General features: G+C 48.8%; 1 protein-coding gene across 1 annotated transcript in view; it reads right to left on the reverse strand.

The window, feature by feature from the left end:
- The window catches only part of kalrna (kalirin RhoGEF kinase a), a 107,293-nt gene that overhangs the window by 64,014 nt on the left and 17,950 nt on the right, over positions 1-25,329 (reverse strand). Inside the window, exons 2-3 of the mRNA XM_067229403.1 lie at positions 5,034-5,108; positions 2,597-2,711 (exon numbers count right to left, since the gene is read on the reverse strand). Of these exons, the coding sequence (XP_067085504.1) occupies positions 2,597-2,711; positions 5,034-5,108 (190 nt within the window). The remainder of the gene's footprint in view (positions 1-2,596; positions 2,712-5,033; positions 5,109-25,329) is intronic.

A 25,329-nucleotide genomic window follows, 5' to 3' on the forward strand; every position in this document is an offset into this window, starting at 1 on the left:
TGGGGACTCGTCTTCACGAGCATAGAGGCCCCATTCTCCAGCAGGTTACGAGGCTGGAGTGGAATACTATTAATGCTCTATTCTTAGCCTCCATGCTTGGGAGGCACTTCACCGGGATTGGAAGATAAAAATAACCTGTAATTGCTTCACCTCGCTGCACGCCCTCCTGAAGAATCCCTCCCTCCTTCTCTACCTACCTACCTCCCTCCCTCCTTCTCTACCTCCCTCCCCTACTTTTTGGAATTATTCCGACCCTCTGCGTCTTTCTAAGACTGCAGGGACACCAGGGCCATTAAGAAACTACAGTACACCAGCAGCCGGAGACCTTCATAACAACTGTTGTACCCTTCATTTCCTGTCATTCTCTAGCCTCACTGGGTCATTGGCCCAAGAACAACAGGAAGTCAAGCTCTGACACCATCATAGTAGTGAAAGGAGGAAATGTTAGCTGGTGCTTGGATGGCTTTATCCCTTTGTCTCAAGCTGCTGAGTTGCTGGATGAATACACAATCTGGTTTCAAAAATCTCAACTTCCATTTAACCCCTCCGACGCAGTTGTTACCATAGAAAATAATCTATCGACTTGTTTCACTTGAAGAAATGAAAACTTGTTATGTATGTTTTACTAGCTAGGCCCAAATTACATCATGTTCTCAGTTTGTTGTTCCACTGAGCTTGTAATCGTGGCTCATTTCAGCAGAACTATAAACAAAGATTGTTACTTAAAATACCTTAGCGAATGGATTATGCATGAGCTAAAAACAGAAAGAAAGAACTGCTTTCTGGGAATCACGGGGGGGTGGGGGTCACACATGAACGCTTGACTGAGACAGAACTGGGGAGGAGGGAGGGGTCGGATGCATGGGTCAAATGCATCAGTACAATTGACAAACTGCATGAGGAAATATTTCTTTAATTTTTTACAAGATCAACACAAGTTCATGATAACATAGGGAGACTGAAAGAGAGACAAAGACAGTGTGTGTGTGTGTGTGTGTGTGTGTGTGTGTGTGTGTGTGTGTGTGTGTGTGTGTGTGTGTGTGTGTGTGAGTATGTGTGTGTGTTTAGCAACTAGCAAGCAGTCGGGAAACTCTAGCCTCCCTCTGCTGCTCTGAGTCAGGAGCAGAGAGACTTCCTTGTGTGCAGTGCCAGGCCAGACGTGTGCCATACTGCGCCTGGCTGCCAGCCCCAGCTCCATCCTGCCCCAGCTCCCTCCTGCCCCAGCTCCCTCCTGCCCCAGCTCCCTCCTGCCCCAGCTCCCTCCTGCCCCAGCTCCCTCCTGCCCCAGCTCTCTCCTGCCCCAGCTCCCTCCTGCCCCAGCTCCCTCCTGCCCCAGCTCCCTCCTGCCCCAGCTCCATCCTGCCCCAGCTCTCTCCAGCCCCAGCTCCCTCCTGCCCCAGCTCCATCCTGCCCCAGCTCTCTCCAGCCCCAGCTCCCTCCTGCCCCTGCTCCCTCCTGCCCCAGCTCCATCCTGCCCCAGCTCCCTCCTGCCCCAGCTCCCTCCTGCCCCAGCTCCCTCCTGCCCCAGCTCTCTCCTGCCCCAGCTCCCTCCTGCCCCAGCTCTCTCCTGCCCCAGCTCCCTCCTGCCCCAGCTCTCTCCTGCCCCAGCTCCCTCCTGCCCCAGCGCCCTCCTGCCCCAGCTCCCTCCTACCCCAGCTCCCTCCTGCCCCTCTCCTCCTACAAGCTCAACATGTGTTGGTCAGGGACGTGAGGCCCCTCTGACAGCCTGCCTATCTGGCAGCCTGTTTCCCTGGCTGTTTAGACAAGCTGCTGTTTTAGCCTCTCATTAGGCAGGCCTTTGTTCAGGGCTGAACAGGGAGGCTTTGAAGCCGACTTCACAGACCCAGAGCCAGGCCTGATCAATGGCTGAATACTCTCTCCATGGCCCTGTCACTTTGCTTGACAGCACCCCATGCTGGGGCACACGCATAGGAAAAGACTTCTAGTACATATTAATACTCTGTCTCTCTCACTGTGTCACTTTCTCTTACACACACAAACACACACGCTTATATTTTCCCCACCCCTAGGTCTGAGGTTCTAAGTGCTCATGTTACACAAGGAAAATACTGGGTCCCAATATGACCAGAATTTTCTTCATGTACAAGATGGTTCCAGGCACCAAACAAATGTGTGTGTGTGTGTGTGCGTGTGTGTGTGTGTATGTGTGCACATCGAGCTACGCTCAAACATCTACAAACAAAGATGCGACAGATTATCTGACCTTGACTATTTGTGTTTCGTCTTAAAGAACCCCCTAAAGTGTACTGCCTTACCATGACAAACCACCTCTCTCTACATCAAAGAGATTCTGCAATGTAGAGTCGAGGGTGTGTGTGTGTGTGTGTGTGTGACTATGTGCGTTACAGCTCATTTTGAGCAGGTACTGTACAGAGGGGAGACAAGGCAGCTGTTTCTGTAGCATAAATCATTCTTGCTGCTCCTGTAGGGAGCCTCTTTAATAGCCCCCCCCCCCCCCCCCCCCCCCCCCCCCCCCCCCCCTAACCCAGACCTGCCCACCGGTGGTCTACAAAAACAAACATCCACATCATATGAGACGTTCCCTCCAGTCGGTCTACTCATCCGCTGCACGTACCTGGGGACAGTGGACAGGTAGGTGACGAGCCTTCGGAGTTCCTCCTGTTTTATCCTGTCGTGGTTGCTGCGGGCAGGAAACGTCAGGATGGGACCTCCTCTTTTGTCTCTGCCTCCTGGGAACAAGAACATGCAGCACTTCAATAGTCTGTGTGCGTGTTAGTGTGTATGTGTGTGTGTTCGTGGTGTGACTCTATGAGAGTGTGTTGGTCAGTGATTTAGTACTTGTGGAGAGATGTGGGATCAGATTAGGAAGAAATACAGGGAGCGTCTGTTTACCCTGGTACGCCATAGAGCCCGCCTTCTCATAGGAGAGGTGTGTACGTGAGTCTGTGTGTGGGTGGGTGTGTGTTGTGTGTGTGTGTGTAGAGAGACAGCTAAAGGGTGAGGCAGGGACTGGGGGAGGTATGAGGGGTACCATGAGAGAGTACTCTTATCTGGACCATGATGACAGATCTCTGTTGACACTTTTTGGGTGCACCCCGTCGGTCAGCGGCCCGCACCCTCCCCTCCCTGCCCCCCCCACCCCACCACTCCTCTCCCTGACAAATGTTCAACAGCCTTTAATCTTCTTAAGGTCCCCCCCACCCTCGTCTTCCCTTACCTCCCTCCCTCCTCTCCCTTGTGCTCGCCATCCCTCCTTCCCCTTCATCCCCCCCCCCGCCCCGTTCCCCCTCCATCCCTGCCCCCTTTTCTACCTCGTCCTCGCTCTCTCCCTCCCTTCCTGGAGCTGGGCCCGCAGGGGAGATAAGGCCAGCTAAATGACTGGACTGCTGGCCAGCAGCAGAAAACCTTGTGATGTATTAATGAAAGAAAAAAACTTGGTGGGATTCATGAGTAGCTCCCTGACACCAGGGGGGAGAGAACTAGGGAAGGCACGGAGGGAGGGAAAGAGAGGGAGCTGGCGAGGGGATAGAAGGAAGGGTAGAGAGTAGAGGAGGAGTCCATTTCGCCACACCTGAAGGACTACCTTGACTTAGTAGCGACCTTCTGCTTATCCGATGATGAGCAGAATCTGCTATTTTACGGCGTTGTGCTCGTGTGTGTGCACGTTCATGCGTGCCCGAGAAATCCCAGTGAACTCTGTTTAGATTACCGCCAGCTCTGTGACACTCTGAGCCAGCATTTGACCTGCTTCACTACTAATTCAGAGAGAAGTCCAATGTAGTGAAACATAAACAACAGCAGCAACTCAAGTGGGAGTCGGGTGGCTGAGCGGTTAGGCAGTCGGGCTAGTAATCTGAAGGTTACCGGTTCGATTCCCGGCTCTGCCAAATGACGTTGTGTCCTTGGGCAAGGCACTTCACCCTACTTGCCTCGGGGGAATGTCCCTGTACTTACTGTAAGTCGCTCTGGATAAGAGCGTCTGCTAAATGACTAAATTAAAAAATGTAAACTCCTCATCGTTGAGTGCCAGGAAACCCAGCCAGCATCATTGTATCCATGCACGTCACAACTGTGTATACCATTGGCCTTTATTTCACCTTCCACACGCGCACTATAAAAAGATGTACAGCAGTGGCGATAAAAGAGAGAGGTGACATCATCGCTTATCTATGCAGCCAACGGGAGAGGGAGATGGTGAGGGAGATGTCATGCCCTTGTGGTGACACCCAGCTCAACATGGAGAGCCAACCAAGCGTAGCATGTAAGGGTGATCGGGATCATGTGATCAGGAACAGAGGCTGGATGTGAGGGGTGGGGGTGGGGGGGGGGGAGGGAACCGCGTGAGGACCATAAAGAGTGAAGGCGTCCGTTAAGCCTCTGTCCCCATAGGAGAAAGCCAGAGTCTGAACTCTTCACCCTTGAAATGATAAGAGATTATCTAAAACCAGTGGATGTTAGAAGGTTGTACATCCTTCTCTGATAGCCCACTGGAGCATGTCCACCGAAGATGAATGAATGATAGTAGTCATAAGAGCAGCTACGCCTATGTCCATGTCTTAAAGCTGCTTTGATCAATAAAGTATTACTGTGTGAAGTAATGATATAATGCAGCGTAGCGTAGTGTAGCTTTGGGACAGTGGTTCAGAAAACCTGTTCATGTCTGAATGTCACCTTCAAACAACAAGAACATCCTCTTGGTCTAAATGGAAATGCTTTTAACACTGCCAGGTACATTAACACTTGGCTTAACATAAATGCAATTATAATAGGATTCGAATGTAGACACCTGACATTCCAAACCTTATCAGTGCGCCCCTAACAGGCAGGGTGTAATATACTGTTGCATCCTTGATGTTGAATCCTGTTAAACTAAAGGATAGAAGAGATGACATTAAAGAGGTCCTGCTCAGACAGAGTGATAAAACATGTCCACAATGATGTTGACATGACAACACAGGGACTCATCTCAGCTGGACTTCTGTGATGCCCAGACCAAAGATGTTCATATCCCATGGTGCATTGCTTTAGCATCCCACAAACCCAACACTCACCAGACACGAAGGCCACTTTCTCTTTCAGCACGGGCAGAACATCAGACGCCTTAATGCCGTCAGCCCTGAAGGACCCTGGGGAAGAGGGAAAAGCAGAGACAAGATTCACTAATCAGCTTTCGACACTAATCTCATTATAAGATCTACATTCCTGAACAAAAGAACACACACACAGAGGCTGATGAGCACTGGAAAGAATTCTCCGTCGCAAAGTTCTGACATACCCTGAGAACTTTCCCCAGGTTCCTAAGAGTTCTTGAGGGAAGGAATGTTAAAGAAAACAAGCGAAAACGTTTGCATGCATTTGGAATCGAAACGACCATGCAGAATGGAGACTGTGCAGAAGGGCATCCGTCCGTGTTCCTGGTTTTTCGCACTCTGTGGGCACACAGCTGAGATGCAGTTAGGGGCTCTATACGGATGATGAGCACTGAGAATGGGCTCATTCTGATTCAAAAGGAAACCTTTTCCTATTCACGCCCCGCCATCACAGGCCATTACAAAGCTATTACAAGACACAGCTCTCTCTTCTCTCTCGCTCCCTCTCTATATCTCTCTCTCTCAGTCTCTCTCTGTCTCTCTCTATCTCTCTCCCTCTCTTCATCTCTCCCTGACTTTGAACAGCCGACAGACTTTATATTCACACCCCTGCTGGACACCTCCTATCTCTCTCTGGATCAGCTGGTCGGCACAGCAACACACACAGGCGGAGAGGCGGAACAATGGCATCCATCAGTCTCTGCGCAGCCAGGGGAGGGGAAGGGAACACCCCCTGCAGCACTGCATTATGGGGGAAAACCCACAGCACTGAATCATGAGGTGCTGTCATATCGGCTCTTAGCAGCTAAAGGTACAACCTCAACACTCGATGTGATAAACATCAAGTAAAAACGACTTATCAGTTAGCAACATCACTAAACTGTCATCTAACCCCCTTCTAGGGTGTCTTTCACTGGACATTTTACACTGCTGTAGCCCACAAGCCCATTCACATGGGACAAAACATCGATGACTTTGGCTAAAGCTTCAAATGTGAATTTGCAATCAATACACATAATCAATAAGTATGACCAGCACATAATGATCTGGGTTAGATAAGATGACACAGCAAAACATTGTTTGTGAAACAAAGACCTATCTCTCTTTTCTCTCTCCTCTTCCCTCTTTCCTCTCAGATCTGCTGGACATCCGTTTGTTATGTTATGAAACTCTCTCTCTGTCTCTCTCTGTCTCTCTCTGTCTCTCTCTGTCTCTCTCTGTCTCTCTCTGTCTCTCTCTGTCTCTCTCGCTCTTTCTCTGTCTCTGTCTCTTTGTCTCTCTGTCTCTCTGACTCTCTCTCTCTCTCTCTCTCTGACTCTCTCTCTTCTAGTTTCTGTCCACTGTGTCTATTGTGCGGCGGCTGAGAAAAAAGGTCCAAATGTCCTTCTCCTACCGCGTCTGTGACACACATGAGGAGAGGAGTAGAGATGAGAGGAGGGCACCACACACACACACACAGCTTAAACACTGTTTGAAGCCAAGAGGGAATCATTAGGAGGGCACTATGCTGGATCCCTGTTCAATGGAGTTTGAGCAGAGAGAGTATAGAGAGAGAGAGACAGAGAGGTAGGTGAGGATACTGAGACAGGACACACACACAAACACGCGGTACTCATCCATCGTCTCCACAGGAAGTTCTGTCTCTATTACCGAGCAGTGTGTGTACTCTGGAGGCCCCCTGTCCCTCCAACCTGTTCCTTATCCATTTTAGAGGCAGTCTTTATGCCAGCGACCTTCAGGAAGAATGATAGTATTAAAGCTAAAGCCTCTCCCCCATTACCGTCTGTCTGGATTTACGAGCGCTCCCTACAGCCTCTGTCTGCAGACCCAGACCAAAGAAACACTACGGGCTGTGGTGTGGTTAATGAGAGGGAGGGAGGGGAGGAGGAACATGCACAGGTGAGGAGGTGGAAGGAGATGTTTTTGACATCCAGCCGTCTGCTGCAACTATCTCCCTCTCCCTCTCCCTCTTCCCCCCCTCCCCCCCATCCCCCCCCCCTCTCTCTCTCTCTCTCTCTCTCTCTCTCTCTCTATGTCTCTATCTTTCTTCTCTTTCTGCCTGCTTAGCTGGGACATGGTTTCCCATGGCAACGCATCTACAAAGGAAACCAGGTCAGGCCCCTCCCCTCTTTCTTCTGAAACAAACAGGGCCGAATCCTCATCTGTATGTGTGTGTTTGTGTGTGTGTGTGTGTATGAACGGGCATTTGTGTGTGAATTATCATAGATTACAGAAAGGCACATTTTGGGGAGAGGGGGTGGGGCTGTGTTTTGCTGCACTGGGGGGAGGGAGGGGGATTCACAAAGCAGACGGGCACCGCCCCTTACACACAGCCAAGTCCCTGTTTGGCTGTGAGACCTCTGATTGGCCAGTGAACCGGTTTGCATCAGACTCCGGAAAACACACAAAAGGAAACCCGTCTGGCTAATCCTTTACCCAGAACACACTGGGTCTGCAAACTATGAAAACCTCCAGTATGAATCCCATAAACCCCTCAGTAAACAGGCTGAACCCCTGTTGTCAGGGCCCTGCCTCACCAGCAGCCAGCCTTGAGGTTTGTGACGGCCTACTCGGACTCAGTAAACACACAGATCCACATGGATATGAGGTATGTTGGGTCAATAACAGCATATGTTCCTTAATTCTCCCCTTCACAGTCTATCATCCACAGATAAATCTTACATGCATCGAACATCCCAGAGAATGGGGCGGGTCAAAGTTCAAGATTGGATATAAAACCTGACCAGCTGACCAGCTGACCAGCTGAGATTCAGATATCGGGGCCCCCCTGGAGAAGCTTTAGGACTGGAGACATTTCCAAGCCAAGGGGAAAGAGGAACATGGAACGGAGGAAATAAATCCAGCATGTTTAGATGTGGACTGACAGCAGCATGTGTGCTTCCTCTGGGTAAAGACATAGATCCTACACTGACAGCCTGACTGGAGAAACACGGTCTGTCTGTCTGTCTGTCTGTCTGCCTGGTCGGTCTGTCTCCCTGCTTGGTCGGTCTGTCTGTCTCCCTGCTTCGTCGGTCTGTCTGTCTCCCTGCTTGGTCGGTCTGTCTGTCTCCCTGCTTGGTCGGTCTGTCTGTCTCCCTGCCTGGTCTGTCTGTCTGTCTGTCTCCCTGCCTGGTCTGTCTGTCTGTCTCCCTGCCTGGTCTGTCTGTCTGTCACTACCATCACTGCCACCTCTGCATCCACCATCTGTCTCACCCAGTGGCAAAGGCCTACAGAGAAGGTGCCAACAAAGCTCCACTGTGCCATGTGCTGCCAAGGGTTGGGGTACGCTGTCTGACTAGGCAGCACTGAAGCAGCACTACGACCACGACGAGCCTCCGCTCAATGTGGCACGCCGTGGATGGCGCTCAAGCAGCCGTTACTGAATGGTGACGCAACTCATTTGCCTAACAAAACAACAATGTCTGAGAAACACGGGCCGCTTATCGTCTCTGAGCGCTCTCCAGCTCGCTTTTCTTTTCGAGATAGAGGCTGAAAAAGAGCCATGGAGAAAGGGAAGGGGGGAAGGCACAGAGAGGGGGAGGGGAAGAAAGATGTGGATGAAGGGCAGGAGATACAGAAGAGAGACGGGTGGAGCAGGAGGAGGAGGAGGCGAGGATGGAGGGAGGGAGAGAGGAGGGAACTGGCATGGGGCAAATCAAGCTAGGGTAAATCTGTCCATCTCTCCCTCTCTCTCTCTCTCTCTCTCTCTCTACTGTATCTTCCTCTCTCCTTTAGCTCCCTGTCTTTCTATATCTCACAGAAACACACACACTAACGCACACACATACACAGGATGCTCTCTGCTCTGCATGACGTAGTGCTACACCAGAGACCTTGACTTCCAGCTTTCAACCTGTCAACAATCCATCAGCTGTATGGAACCCATACCTCCTCGCCTCCTTCATATAGGGGAGAGCTGACACTGATGGCAGATGAGAGGAAGGCACACGGGGAGGAGAGAGGGATGGAAGGATGGTGGGAGGTGGGTGGCTGGTAGGGAGGAAAGGATCAATGTACCAGCAGGAGGGACAATATGACCCCAGGCTCCTGAACCCAGCTGATACAAAGCTAGGAAATCAGATAAATGCAATCATACAGAGAGGAGTGTGTGTGTCACACTCACTCTGTGTGTGTGTGTGTGTGTGTGTGTGTGTGTGTGTGTGTGTGTGTGTGTGTGTGTGTGTGTGTGTGTGTGTGTGTGTGTGTGTGTGGATGGGGGTGGGAGGGATTCATAGGTCCCCAAAGAGCTTGAATCTAAAGAAAGAGTTCATGGTGTAAAAGGCCCATATAACCAGTACTATAAAAGCTGGTCATCATCGGAGTGAATAGCAGGTTGATAAAGGAGGATGCTGGGTATTGTTGTTCCTATTGAGAATGATAACAGCAGCAGTCTTGCTAGGGTCCCCTGGCCCAGAACTGGACGATCAATGCTATTGGTTGGTGCTCTGTTGTAACACATGAAGTGGTGTAATACACAATGGTCTCTCTGCTCTTTCTAGCTGTTGTAGGCATCCAGTATGAAGAGATACTTCAATCTGTTGAGTAATATCTCTTCATTAGTGCAAGGTGTGGGGGGATAACACACACACACTCACACACACGTCCACGAGAGTGCCTTCTCCGACTCTCATCTCCCCGCCTTTGATTATCCCTGCTAGATTATGACATAACGAGAATGGAAACACGCACAGGGCTTTGGGGAAATAAGAGACCTGTAATTCATGCAGACTAAACACTGCAAGTGGGAATGAAGTGAGGAAAAGAGCAAGACAGAAAGAGAGAGAGAGAGAGAGAGAGAGGTAGATGGAGAGAATAAGAGAGAGAGAATTAATAAGAGAGAGAGAGAAAGTGAGTGAAAGAGAATAGGGAATAGAGAGGTAGAGGGAGAGAATGATAGAGAGATAGTAAGAGAGAGAGAGAGAGAGAGAGAGAGAGTGAAAAAGAATAGGGAATACTAAACCCCCTCACCTGCAGCTTGATCAGTTAATGAGATGTGAAATGAGAAAGAATACAGAAGATCCTCCCGGAACTATCCAAACAGTCAGAGTTCCTGTCTCTCAGCTCCGGTTCCCCCTCTCCCGGGACCAACTCCCTCCCAGAGCAGACACCTGCAGCTTCACAATCTATTTCCACCGCTTTGACGAGGAGAAGGCTTTAACAGATGTCATGGAAGTCCATCAGAGTGAGAGGCGAAGAGAAGAGCTTGTGTAGAACCACCTGCACGGCTATTACCATCAAGTACAGTCTGATTACCAGGCTGTCGGGGTAAACAACTTTTCAATTAAACACTATAGGGCGCATGTGCTCGATAGACGTCAACAGTCAATCAGCGGGGTTTCATTATTCTCACATTACCGCGTCGGTTCCTTCACAACCTGATCATCAGGACCGGCATAGTCAGAGGTAAGGTCTATGAGGAGAAAACAAGGAAGCACAGTAAACCGCTTTGGAGCAGTGGGTTGTACGTACACACACTCACGAGCACACGAGCCAATACACACGCAAACACACGGGCGCACAACATAATGGATGCATAATCAAAAGTGACAAGTCTAAAAGGCATCCCTTTCTCTCTACCCTTCTCTCTTTTCCTTTCTTTCTCTCCCTTCACCCCCCTCAATCTATCTCGCTGTCATCCCAGCAGCCACCAAACAGCTTGACTGGAGTGTCTGACAGCAGTCCCTAATGAACCAGTGACATGATGTACTGTCTAAAGTCAAACTCAACGACAAAAACAACAGATGTGATAGCGCTGTGGACATACAGCAAACAAAAGGATAACCTGAGGACGGCACACACACACACACACACACACACTCACACTGTATATCTGGCAAAGCCATTTTCATAAATACCTGTCGTTCTTCTGGCGCTGAACAGGACTTTCAGCGTGCTACTTTGATGTCTCCATGGACAGATGTTTGAATGTGTGTGGACACACTCCTCAGTGATACTAGATTACACTGCATGTCTGTACCACAGCCAAACTCCCCCACGGGCAATTAGCCTTGTCCAATCACTGACTGTTTCCACCTCATTTGCTCATGCAGGGTTCACACACATGCCCATGATCGAACATGTATAGTTCACATACACACACACGTGGAGAGACAGACACACACACATCCAGAGTACCTGACACGATCCAATTATGTCAGAGTTTGGCTGATGTTCATGCAAATTGGCCAGAAGCCTATTAGTCTGTCTCTCTGAGAGAGAGATCACAGAAAAGGAACTACGCAATGACAGTAAAATACATTGAGGAAAGAATGTAGGACATGGAGAACATGAAAGGTGAGCTGGAGATGATTAATCATGTCAGAGTGAGAACATGGTTTGAAGGAAACCTCTGGATTGATTTGAGACATTGATACATGGGTGACATAGAAATGAAGGAATGTCCGTATGTGTGTGTATGTGTGTGTGTATGAGAGAGTGAGAGAGAGTGAGAGTGAGAGAGAGTGAGAGAGAGAGAGAGAGAGAGAGAGAGAGAGAGAGAGAGAGAGAGAGAGAGAGAGAGAGAGAGAGAGAGAGAGAGAGAAAGAGAGAGAGAGAGAGAGAGAGACTGTCTGTGTCAATAAACCTATGGAGACCGAGAGCAGAGAAATGGCTCACCTCAGCCCTGGAGTGCAGCTCAGTTAAAGAGAAGATGAGGTCATACATACACACACACACACACACACACCAGCGCATCGAAATAGAGCTGCACTTAAAGCCATTAACATTAGCGCATTGCCTAATGGCCTGTCTGTGTGGTATATGTGCGCGTGAGTCTGTGCGGCTGATCTAATGACTAGCGGACCCTGGACACCCGGAGAAGCATCTCGTAGAACCGTGAGGGGCAGGCTGGTCGTGGGCCAGTGTGACAGCCAGCCAGCATCCCTCACAGAGCCAGCCCACACAGGCAACACGCCTGCAAACGCCACTTCTCTGGCGGCTCCGTGCGGACCCCCGCCGCCAGCAGCACACGCTAGCGTCATGGGCCGATACACACCATTTCCTCTGCCTCTTCAGGATACACAACACGCTTTCGAGCTTTTTAGCACAGAAGGAAATGACACGATGATGCACGCATACACACTTATGCGGTTGGAGCCGTATACCAACGAACGTAAGTACACACACATACGCTCTACGTGTAAGCACCAAAACGCACACCTAAATGCACACACACGAGCACGCAAACACACGTGCACACACCCAGTTCAAGGATTTTGTATTCCAGACATGCACCATTCCCGTCAGTGCAGAAACCAAGGGTAATTGCAAATTAATGTGGAAGCGCTCAAAAATTATAAATGGTTTCAGGCGCTGTCTTGATGTTTTGTTGTTATTTGTTTTCCTTTCCTCTGGTTAGACAGAGCTGGGATCTGGTCTTGAGATGGTTACAGCAGTAAATTCAGTGGATAATAAACGAGTAGGGAATGGATCGAACAACCGCCCCATGCCACATGGATCCAGTCAGAGATCCAAGTGTCTGTTAGTCATTTAGGAGAAGGCTGAGTTTGGGAGCTTTGTCTTTGTTGCACCAGAGATACCACATGGCTCCCAATTTCTCATCATTAGTACCCCCCCCCCCCCACACCCACACAGAAAACACACACACGCAAAGACACTTTTTTTCGTCTCTGTTTTATCTCTCTCTCTCCCTCCCTCTCATGCTCTCTGTTACTTTCAGTCTGTCTCTCCCCCCCCTCTCTCTCTCTCTCTCTCTCTCTCTCTCTCTCTATATGACTCTTCATGTCAGTTCCAGATGTCATTTTCAGTCTGTGTTGGCTTCCTCCACCCTAGCCTCCTGCTTCCTCCACCCTAGCCTCCTGCTTCCTCCACCCTAGCCTCCTGCTTCCTCCACCTAGCTTCCTGCTTCCTCCACCCTAGCCTCCTGCTTCCTCCACCCTAGCCTCCTGCCTCCTCCACCCTAGCCTCCTGCTTCCTCCACCCTAGCTTCCTGCTTCCTCCACCCTAGCCTCCTGCCTCCTCCACCCTAGCCTCCTGCTTCCTCCACCCTAGCTTCCTGCTTCCTCCACCCTAGCCTCCTGCTTCCTCCACCCTAGCTTCCTGCTTCCTCCACCCTAGCCTCCTGCCTCCTCCACCCTAGCCTCCTGCTTCCTCCACCCTAGCTTCCTGCTTCCTCCACCCTAGCCTCCTGCTTCCTCCACCCTAGCCTCCTGCTTCCTCCACCTTAGCCTCCTGCCTCCCCCACCCTAGCCTCCTGCTTCCTCCCCAGAGGGTCCGAGTCCCGGTGTGACAGAGAAGGTTTCAGCAGGCAGCTGGGAGTCCTGTCTTCGGAGCTGGAGACTGTCCGTCAAGCTAGTCTGACTGTGGCACTCAAACCAGGGAGTCTCAAACTGGTAAACACCATCATACACACGCAAGTGAGTAATAGGCAACCATGCACACACACACACACACACACACTCACACACACACTCACACACTCACACGCTCACACACTCACACACAGACACTCACACACTCACACACAGACACTCACACACTCAGGCTGTGCTGGCTCATTCCCTTGTCAGTTTCAATCTTAAGGGAGAGCAGCCTGGGGCACACTGGGTATTAGAGCTGAGAGGGCACAGCGTACACAACACACACACACCCATCGCACGCACAGGGCACAAACACAGACATGCACAATGGTCACAACATCGCTGGCCTTTTTAGACGAGCAGAGGATGCCACTGTGTGTAACGATCAGAGAGACAAAAAAAGGGAGCGACACAGCCACCGTGAGCAAGTTAGCCCTCGGCACACGCACAGACACGCACACACAGACACGCACACACACACACAGACACGCACACACACACAGACACGCACACAAGCTGATGAATAACATCATCCATAGACTGGAACATGCATGCAGCTTTCATGGCACGGTTCCATTGCCATAGCAACAAGCGTTCAGCGCAGACACAAAAAGACGTACTAGGCCTCCTACAACACATACTGAAAACCGTTTCATTCACACATACACACTACATCATGTTTTCACAAACAACACACTCCACGATGACACAGTGTAATCTGCCTCAAACTCCGAGAAATGTGTGACATTTATGATTCATGACTCATGATAAATCAATATAACACTAGAAAATGAGTCAGGGTTGTGGGGGATGTGTGAAGGTTTGAACTAAAGCTGGACCTGGACCTAGGGCAGGGGCTGGACCTAGATCTGGGAGTTAGACTAGATCTGGGAGTTAGACTAGATCTGGGAGTTAGACTAGATCTGGGAGTTAGACTAGATCTGGGGCTAAGACTGGATCTGGGGCAGAGACCTGGTCCTAAGGCTGCACCTGTGGAGGGGTGTAGTGAAGCAATAGGTCTTGAAAACCTGGGCTAGAGATGGAGGCAGGGCTACTGTGATTGATTCCTGCTGCTCCCCCAGGCCCTCTCCCCCCCCCCCCCAGTATGGATCTGTGATGCAGCCCCAATAGTGTCGGCTCTCTCCGTCACCTCCCACACACAGGCCTAGCCTCTGACCCTCCCATGAGGGCTAATCCGGCCAGCCCTGTCCACCCGATGGGCGGGGCGGGGGAGTGGATATGGCAGAGGCGGCACTGCCCTCTCTACCCCCAGGGAACTCCATTATTGGCTGTGAGGTCATGAATCTCAGGAGGTAAAAATAGCAGCTGTCAGCAGGGTGACCAGGGCTCCGGACGTGCTGCACGATGACTGGATTATGTAGCAGAGGTGGTTCAGAGCCAACACTGAACGATAAGCCCTTCAGAACACTACAGTCCATACTGTTGTTATGGTCCAGTGTTAAGTCAGTTGAATATGTAAAAAACCCAGGTTCGATTTTGGCTGAACACATTACTGTAATATGGTGATAGGGCAGCTTGTAAACAATGGATGGTGGATTCGGAGGAAGGCAAGGTTGCGTGCGACATAAAGAGGTTAAGTGAGAGAGTGGCTGGCTAGACAGTCACCTGCTGAAGATGTTCATTTGTTCTGGACAGCTGACAGAAGGCATCTTCACCTGCCACTTCTCACACCTCTATTAACGTGCAGTTACATACACACACACACACACACACACACACACACACACAGAAAAATCAATTCAGCCCAGCAAGGCTCTTTGGCATTTGCATGCTTGTCAATCAGAGCATTTGATCAGTGGAGCATGCAGAGCTGCCAATCACCTTCCTTGCCCCCCAGCCCCCCCCCCCCCCCCGACTTAAACACACACACACACACACAATCTCACTTCTCTCAACATGATGAACACACGGGAGGAAAAAACATTTCCTTAGGTATAAAGAACTATGGATGTCATGTGTACACTGTGAGTCAAGTTACAGCTACAGTGTAAGGGGACAGAAACCCAGACGCATGCTCTCCAGTTCGCTCTATCTAGTACCCATAATAGAGGAAGCATCACAGTTCATGTACAGCCAGCCTGATTGGGATTGGGACATGTCTCATTCATGATCGTCTCAAATGCAACGACTACTCATTTAAATCCATTACAGACATGCTGATCAAGCCCTTCCCATTATCAGACTGATTTCATGAGATCAGGCCTTGGACTAAACTCAAGCCCCAGCAAGTGGCAACTGCTGCCTTTTACGTAAGACTCCATTCTGCAGACCATCTGCTGCTGAAAAATCCTGCCAACTAGCTGTTGGTCAGGCTGAGAGGAGAGCAAAATTATGTTTATAAAACTCAACATGAGAACACAGTCAGGATAAAGATAAGAAAACGAACGACCCTGTCCTGCATTTCTCTTTCAGGAGATAACTTGATAAACCAAATAAAAAAAGCGTTATCAGCCTCTTTCAAGAGTGTAGCAACAGTCCCAGAGCCTCTCCCCGGTTAGATACTGCAACAGCATTGTAACAAGATAATTGTAGAATTTCCGAAACACACATCCCACCTACCAGTCAAAGCACACTGTTCAAAGGGGTAACAGAGAATGCTGAATGCTGTAACACAAATACATACAGAAGAGATTGTCACAATATAATAACATGCACATGCACACACAAACATACAGGGCAAAAGTCTCACATGGTAGAGAGATCACTCGTTACTGCAACTACCACAGTACACCAGTGAAGAAAGCTGCTTCTCTTCAGCAAACAGCTGTAATAGTCAAAGCATGTGTGCACATTTATAGGAGGAAGTGTGTGTTTGTGTGTGCGCTTGTATTTACATGCATGTGAATGTGCGCGTGTGCGCGTGTAAATGACTTAACAAGACCAGCCCACAGGTGCTGTGCTAGTTTACACAGAAGGAAAAGGACTCAGGGAGTTAGCTGACGACAACAGAAGCAACCGAGCTCGTCTGTGACCCTATTTAGACTTCCAGCCTCGCTTCCACTGGAGACATCCTGTATGCATCACACCCAACAGACAGACAATACTACTCCTCTGGTTTTTACAGGAGATTGATCCCTCTCCTCAGTAGTGTTGGTGTTATGTCCCAAGTCTGTGTGTTTGTGGAGGGCTGATAGAGCCAGTCTGGACCAGCAATGACTGTGGGCGCCCACCACACAAGCACCACCAACCCACACAGCCAGACAGTCAGAACATCCTACAGTCCTATAGTCTGATAGTCATACAGCCTCACAGCCAGACAGTCGTACAGCTCACTCATTGCTGAGATCTGGCAACAATCAAAACACACAGCAGTAAATCAAGTCACATGCACTGACACACACAAAGCAAGACACTCTAATTACAATGCCAAGAGAAAGAGAGTGAGATAGAGACAGTGAGAGAAATAGAGAGAGAAAGATGACTCAGTCAGTCACCTCCTCAGAGAGACTCACAAGCTTTTGTTCAGAGCTTCACAGTCTCACAGATAACCGAGGATTTGGGCTCTTGTCACAGACAACAAAAAACTCAATATCTATCGCTCTCTCTTTTTCATCTCTCTCTCTCTGTGTCTCTAGCTTTCTTGCACTCTCGTACACACAAACTCATCTCTAAGAACCACTACCAGATGTTCCAGAGGTTGAGGGGCCCCAGCATTACGTCACTCTCAAAGACATTATATTAAAACCTTAAAAGGATCTGTAATCTATATTGGGGAGGAGCTCACTCTCATTCACACACACTTCCTATCCCCCCCCCACACACACACACACACAGATACATCAGATGTGTGTGTGTGTGTGTGTGGGGGGGGTCTTCATGGGAGACACCGAAAAGACACGACTGAGAGTTCTTAGAAGCTACAAAGTGCACACACACACACACACACACACATGCAGAGTTCAGAGTGACATTGTGAAAGCCCTTAAAGGCTATAGTCTAACTATTCAGGTTGCAAGGTCAGGAAAAACATCTGGCCCTGGTTATGTTGCTGTATGTCAGGAAAGACCTCCTGTCCCTAACTGAGGGAAGACCTGTCCCTGACACACACACACACACGCACACACACTCTGTTGAGAACACTCAAAGACAGTGCTGGTTCAGGACAAATACATTTCTTGCATTCTGATGAGCTGTCCTCCTGCTTCCCTCCCTTCAGAACCTATCCGTTTATATCACCTATCTGTATTTTCCTTCTTCCTCTCCTCACAGTGGAACAGTAAGATTTAAACCTCTATCTATCATGGGGAGTGATGACTCTGACTACCATCTGACCTGAGAAACACATTCTGCATCCGGGATTAGGTTACACCCTGGGTAGTAAAGCTCCAGCTACGCACACAGACACACACACACACACACACAACCATGTATTTTTCATCTTCAACAAATAACTGACTGACACAACCATCTGCTGCAGCTGTTTCACAATATTCATCAACCTGAGCATTTATCTTGTTTGTAAATTTGAAAAAATAATGTGAATGATTCTAAATAATCTGGTTAAAAGTCATACTAATAACGCAGTGATCTTAGTGGTGCCCAGGAGAGGAACCTCCTTACTAATCACATTTAACATCACAGAATAACATCCATTCACCTTCTCATGAAAGGTGTTCCATTCCACCAGCCCCCTCACCCTCCCCCCTCTCTCTATCTCTCTTTCTCTCCTCCTGCTCTCACTCTCTGTCTAACGACTGGAACTAACAGAGAGTAACAGCCTGGCCGGTATCCTGAGTCTGTGCTCCTGACAGGGAGGTCAGTGCAGAACCTTCCTTGCGGAGTGAATACTTCTAATGAGTGTGAAACTCGGCCATGGGAAAAATCCCTGTCCAGGGCAACACAGACCGAGGGAGCTTCTACAGTGCATTCTCACACTGAAATTCAGGGGCTTTTGTGGTGACACAAAAGTCTTTCCCTACAAATCTCTTTAAGAAAGCCACTTAACCACCAAGACCACGCTAATAAATCCACCCAGTAAAAAGTGAGTGGTAGAAAACTTCATCTGTAAATGATGATGGGCATGATGTTTTTAGCTTCCTTGTCCACACAATGTGTGCAATATGTCAGCTTGCTACCCCCATGTGTCTGTGTGTGTGAGAGAAAGAGAGTGCCTACATGTGTGTGTGTGTGTGTGTGTGTGTGTGTGTGTGGTGTGTGTGTGTGTGTGTGTGTGCGTGTGAGTGTGTGTGTTTGTGTCATACAAGCTAGAATGATACAATGATACAATGATACAATGATACAAGCTAGAACGTCAGATGACCTATCCTTCTGGCACAACATGGAGCACCTCAGCTGGTTACCATGGATATCCCGAATATAGCGCTAGCAGAGTGCTATCAGCTTTATGCAGACAGTTCAGGAAAGTCAGGATTCTGCCCTTTAAGTCTGTGCACATAGCTGAATTTTCTAAAAAAAAAAATGTCTGAATGAGTTTTCGTTTTTAATATTTGAAATGGTGCGAAAATACTTCATGTTGGTGACAGCTGGTGACTCATGTTGCCCAATCCAGCCATAGGATATTTTTAGACAGGGAGTCACACCACATCACCTATCTACTGTACCCCTCTGAATGACATCACTTCCTGTGAGCCTGCCACCATTTGGGTGGTGTTCTGTGACAGATCCGCACGCACAGCAGACACGCACTTCTGAATGCCATCAGTTTGAGTGCATTGTGCCTCCTGTTTGAAATTCTCCACTAAGTCAGAGCCTATTGTTCTTGAGAGTTACCCATTTCCTCACAGCATGCTCTAGGAAAACACCATGTCAGCCTGCCTGATATTACTGCCATTTATCACTGGGGGAGGGAGAGAGAAAGAGAAACAGGGGGATGAGGGAGCAGGGAGCCAAGCGAATATATCCAAGAGATCATTTAGTAAGACGGGAGGGAGAGAGAAATAATGAAAGAGAGAAGATGGGGAGAGAGAGACAAAAGGAGAACGGCAGGCATTGGAACGGGAGACTAGCCAGACAGTGGAGCTGCTTTCCCTGCCAAGAAGGGAAACTGGAAACAAGGAGAAAGACCTCCAGCTTCAGATAACAACAAGGTAACTTCCTGTCCAGCCACGGCCATGCAGCGAGAGGACAGAAAGATAGAGAGACAGAGAGAGAGAGGGAAGGAGACAGAGAGAGAAAGACAAGGAGAGAGAGAGAAAGCAGAGAAACGGCTCGTTCCTGAGATGAACCTGATAGCTGAAGTCAGAACTGACGAGTCATCAGGCAGACATGTTGGAGTTCAGCAGGGTCTCGTGTCTCCTGGTGAAACAACACAACCTTCACAAGCCCCGCTCTCATAACAATGGGGAGGGTGAGCCCAAGGAACGCCTGAGTCAGTGGGATGGTAGGATAGCACGACTTTACAACCTCAACATCACAAGAACTGGGAACTGAGTCAAGTATGGCGTGTACCTCAGATGCTTCCTACATATCACCACACTGAAAGAAGCTTCACCCAGACATCCTTGTGTCTCTGTTGATAAGCAGCTGGACAGGCTTTATTGATGCATTCTGGGAAACCTTGAGCCTGGCATTCCAAAATTACAACCATGCTCACCCGAGGGCAGCTGCCAGGTAGGTGGCATGCTGGCTAGTGGATTAGTTCAACCTGTATTGATATTCCTCTCAGGGTCTAGCGTAGCATTAGCCTCCAGAAGGCTGTGCTTGTGTCTTTGAGGAGTTCACCACCCACGTAGTTTGTTTTCTGTTCCTCTCATACCCTTTTTTCAATGGATGAAGGTACAAGCGGAGGACGATCGATATGATTGATGGAGGGAGAGAAAAAAGGAGTGGAAGGACAGATGGAAAAGTTGAGAGGTTGACAGAGAAAACAAGAGAGCTCTCTGTGTATCATCCTGCTTCTTTGTTTGTGTGATATCCTCCAGTCCTCTAAGCCTCAGACAGAAGAGGAATGTGTGTGTGTTTGTTTGTGTGTGCGTTTACGTGTGTGTGTGCATTGCCTCGGAGGTCAGTGACTCATGCAGCAGTGCTTGCTGGGGGAGAAAAGCTGAGAGCACTTAACACCCTGGTTGACCAAATCTCCCATGGGAGACAACTGACACACACAAACACACACATTCTAACACACACACATACACACAGACACACGCGCTCTCTCTTGTCTAACAACAGTGGTAGAGAATCATTCCAGGAGACAGGAACAGACACACTTCCTGTGACACACCCCTCATTAGCGACATTAGCATTACTACTGTGTCAGCCTCTCATCTGCTTAGGGACTCAAACAGGACGTTTTTTCAAATCCTGGTTTAAGGGGCCACTGAGAGCCCTTCTGTGAAATGTAATTTCCTAATAGGTAAAAGTGCAAGGCAAAGTATTCTCTTCTGATTTTAAATCCCAAGAGATCAAAGAAATCAATACTTTCCTTTGTCATTCTGTCCCTTAGTCCCCTCCGACAGACAGAACTTTTTTGCCAGCCCGCTTGGAGAGAGAGAGAGAGAGAGAGAGAGAGAGAGAGAGAGAGAGAGAGAGAGAGAGAGAGAGAGAGAGAGAGAGAGAGAGAGAGAGAGAGAGAGAACAGCAGCAGCAGTAAAGTCAGAGGTCAGGACTCAGCCCCGCTAAAACCATTAACACTGCTGTCCCTGAGATGTCAGGAAGCCACACACACACACTCACACACGCACATACACACTCCCACTCACAAACATCCGCAAGGCAGTCATTCTATTTCCAAATCGCACATGCAACATTCTCACAAGCAGACAAACACATGCACACACACACATACATACACACCCACATCAGCAAGGGACCACTGCAGTTCTTTGTGCTGTGCAGTAATCAAAGGCTGATTGGAGTGTGAGCGTCTGAGCGGATACAGCAGTGGGGCTCAGGGCTGAGTGGAGACGTCCACATGCCTCCACCATCCCTCTGATCAGCCTTGATGAAGAGCCTGGCCTCACCCGGCAACACACACGTAGACCCAGCAGGGTCCAACACTTCCAGGAAGACACACCCTGATGAAGGTCGAGCGAGCGTGCGTGCGCGCGCGCGCGCGTGTGAGTATATGTAGTTGTCTGTGCTTGCGTGCGAGAACTATATGTGTGCATGCATGTGTGCAGTGAATTCCTGTTCCCCACACCGACAAGAATGGAGCAGTGGCCACATAAATCATGTCCTGGCATCCGCGGTACTATATTCCTTCCTACTGGACACATCCCAGGATAAGTAATAAGAGATGAATGAATGGGAACTCCACACTCCTCGCTGTGTACACAGCCATGGTGCTCTGAGAGAGTTCATTTACATGGCATGTGTGTTTGAAAAGGTCTATTTAATACTCTGAGGATGAACCTTCAACAATCCTCATTACTTTATGAATAAGGTGTGTGTGTTGTTAGTGTGCATTTTGCTCTTTTGCTTCGGTTTCCCTTAAATAATGAGTGAAAAATCAGAAATCATTCACTCCTCACTTCCTGACAACACCAGGAAGTGTCTCCTCATTGGTGGTCACCAGCCCTATGGGAATTGATGTAGGGTGATCAGTGTGAGTTCTTGCGGTTCAGTAGCATCAGGGGGGTGTGACCACAGCTAGAGGACACCTGTGTTGGCTGTCCCAGTTGCCTGGATCCTCTAGCACCCCTGATGCATGTCTCCATAGTGGAAGAAGTAGGTCAGAGACGGAGAGACTGTTTACCATCACTGGAAACAATGTCTGAGAGCGTCTGGGATTAGGGTTCTCGTTACACACACACACAGGCACACACACACACACACACACATTTCAGACAAAATTGAATGCAATTAGCGGCAGGGTAATCACCAAGCATTCAAGGTGCCTTCTGACTACCAGTGATTGCTGCATTATAGGAGCTCAAAATTACCCACAGTTCGTAGCCACTTATCTGTCCTTCTCCCTCTCTCTTTCTCTCACTCTGAATGTCATTTCCCACCGACCTATTCACAGTTGATTTATAAAGTTTTGTTTTGGGAGAAAATAGAGGATTCAAGTTTGGAATTAACCAAATAACAACATCAACATTGACATGGTGTGTATCTTCTGCTACGAGTTGTCAGACAGACATGTCAAGATACACACACAAGCACACACAAAGCACACTGAAAACCCTTTAGGTGCATAGAAGCTCTCCATTTTATGGCCAGCACACAGAAAATGATATACTCTATATACTGTAGCACAACACACAACAAACACATACATACATACTGACACACACAACCACATAGCAGCGGGAATCAAAGCATCCTATTTTACACCCACAAAAGACTAATAGAAAACAGAGGGCTATTAAACCCAGGGTCTTCCACACATCAATAAAGGTTCCAGGCCACAGTCATCCATCTTTTGGGATTATAGGTGATATCCAGCTAGCATTCTACATCTACCGACAGTGTATGTGTGTGTGTGTGTTGATTGAGGGCAATATCAAACCCATTGATGTCTTCAAGATGGCCTTATGAACTCACCAGGATGTATCCCCCCTCAAAGTGTGTGTGAGAAAGCTAAGAGCACTCTACAGTCTACATGGGGGGGGGGTCTATGAGGTGCCACATGCAGTGTGATGCGTGCACTCTCTCACTGCATAATGAGAAAATGTCCAATATCAATAAACTGTAGTACTATTAGCATAATAGGAAACAGTGAAAGATCATTCAAAGTGAAGCAGCCATGAATGGGATGAACCAGATGGAAGTATGTTATTAATCACAGTTCCACATCATCAGATTACATCCATAATGTACTGTATGTAGTAAGAGCCTCTGATTGACTTTTGGACTAACCAAGCTCTTGACTCCAGAAGGTACCATTAGAAGAAGACGGTCTTGCATCAACGTTATTTCAGTATTGACTGCTCCACACAGCAGGAACAAGGCTCATTCGGGTGATTTTACATTGGAGTAATTGTGTAGAGCATACATTGTATGAGTTGTGTATCAGGGTATACAGTGGGTGGGTTCTCTAGCTTCTCTGCTGGCGTGTCAGGGCTGATGTGCTGGAAATGCACTTGACCTGTCTGCAGCGGCTTGTGACCCATGAAATGGCCACCAAGCCCCTGTTGCGTGTGTGTCTGTGTGCGTGCGTGTGTATCTGTGTGCGTGTGTCTGTGTGCGTGTGTATCTGTGTGCGTGTGTGTGTGTCTGTGTGTGTGCGTGTCTGTGTGCGTGCGTGGGAGAGAGAGGGAGAGAAGCCTCTTCTATACAGAGATCCTACAATATTGCCAAATAGAAGACTCGTCATTATGCCGGCTTTGCTTGTTTACGCTGAACCCAACAAACCGTCTCTCCCTTTTACACAGATGTCGATTCGGCTCTGTGACTACCTTCGCTGCCGACTTGACTTATTGCCGTCTCAACAATGACCCCCCATTCTGTGTTCATAACTTTTATACAAAGAGAGAGAGAGAGACAGAGAGAGAGACAGAGAGAGAAAGAGAGACAGAGAGAGAGAGAGAGAGAGAGAGAGAGAGAGAGAGAGAGAGAGAGAGAGAGAGAGAGAGAGAGAGAGAGAGAGAGAGAGAGAGAGAGAGAGAGAGAGAGAGAGAGAGAGAGAGAGAGAGAGAGAGAGAGAGAGAGAGAGAGAGAGAGAGAGAGAGAGAGAGAGAGAGAGAGAGAGAGAGAGAGAGAGAGAGAGAGAGAGAGAGAGAGAGAGAGAATAGTGTGTGTGTGTGTGTTTGTGTATGAGCATCCTGAGCAGGCTGTCTTTCCTACAGAGCTGTCATCAAGCCTGTTTAAAGCACACTGTCTGACAGAAGAACCTAAGAGCAGAGGAGTGGAGTCTGTACTGGAGCAGGTCTGTGATAGCCGGAAATGAGGCATTGGAAAACTAAGCCATCTAGAAAATGAATGAACATGACCGCAAGACAAAAATGTGGGCTAGACTAGACGTGGACATATTTAAGCACTTAGAATCAGGGTCTTGGATCACACACACACAAACACAAAAACACACAAACACACACTCCCTTCCAAAGTGGCTGCTTTCCAGCAGGGGGAAAGCACCTGAGGGGATGATGGTGTTATCGAGCTGCTCCCTTCAGCCCTCTACATTCAGACATGTCACGTCACTGTATGTAGGGATGCAGATAGGAGATCTAAACACACACACACACACACACACACACACATACATACACACACAGTGCCCAAAATCAGACTGCACTAGAGCAAAGAGAGTACAGAGTTGTTTTTTATAAAAGGGCTCTTTCTCTTTGTACTCATAGTGTAGTGTAGTGCAGTGCAGTGTAATGTGTAGTGTGTAGTGTATGTAAAGGCGCACAACAGTCTCAACAGTCATAAAATATGTGTGCGTAGAAGCATTACTTCTCATACAGCACAGTGGAGAACCAGCCTATGACTTTATACACTGGGGTCTCGAAATCAAACACAACTAACTGAATCCTGTTATTATGCTGTATTCAATGTTCTACTACACCAGTATTGCAGGCACTTGCTAAATGTACTGCAGATGAAATCATTGCATTATACTGTAAGGCTTTAAATCAAATGACACTGGCATGCATGTAGCTGTGTTGTAGACATGGCCACCACCGATACCACCATCCATTTACCTGAGATGGAGTGTGTGTGACAGGGAGAGGGGGTGGGGGCGTGTGGGGCTGGCAGAGCTGTTGCTAAGAGACATGCTGAACCTGGGACCGGAGGGCTCACTGACTTGATTACTGGAGGACCCCACAGTCAGAGGGAGGGAGGGAGGGTCTCCTTCCCAGGTTCCAGCCCCACCGTGGCACTGGAGAGGAGTCCCTCTCCTCCCCAGGTTCCAGCCCCACCGTGGCACTGGAGAGGAGTCTGTGTGTCACCAACGCTGCTAACACTGGTGAGACTACTCCCTCCCTCTGTGAGAGATTGAATTATACAGTGTCTCCTGTTAGCTAAATTAGCCTAATGTGATAGCAGCTGGTAGTCTGGAGGCACCGAGGGCA

The sequence above is a fragment of the Osmerus mordax genome, chromosome 2 (assembly GCF_038355195.1).
Source record: "Osmerus mordax isolate fOsmMor3 chromosome 2, fOsmMor3.pri, whole genome shotgun sequence".
NCBI classification, from domain to species: Eukaryota; Metazoa; Chordata; class Actinopteri; order Osmeriformes; family Osmeridae; genus Osmerus; species Osmerus mordax.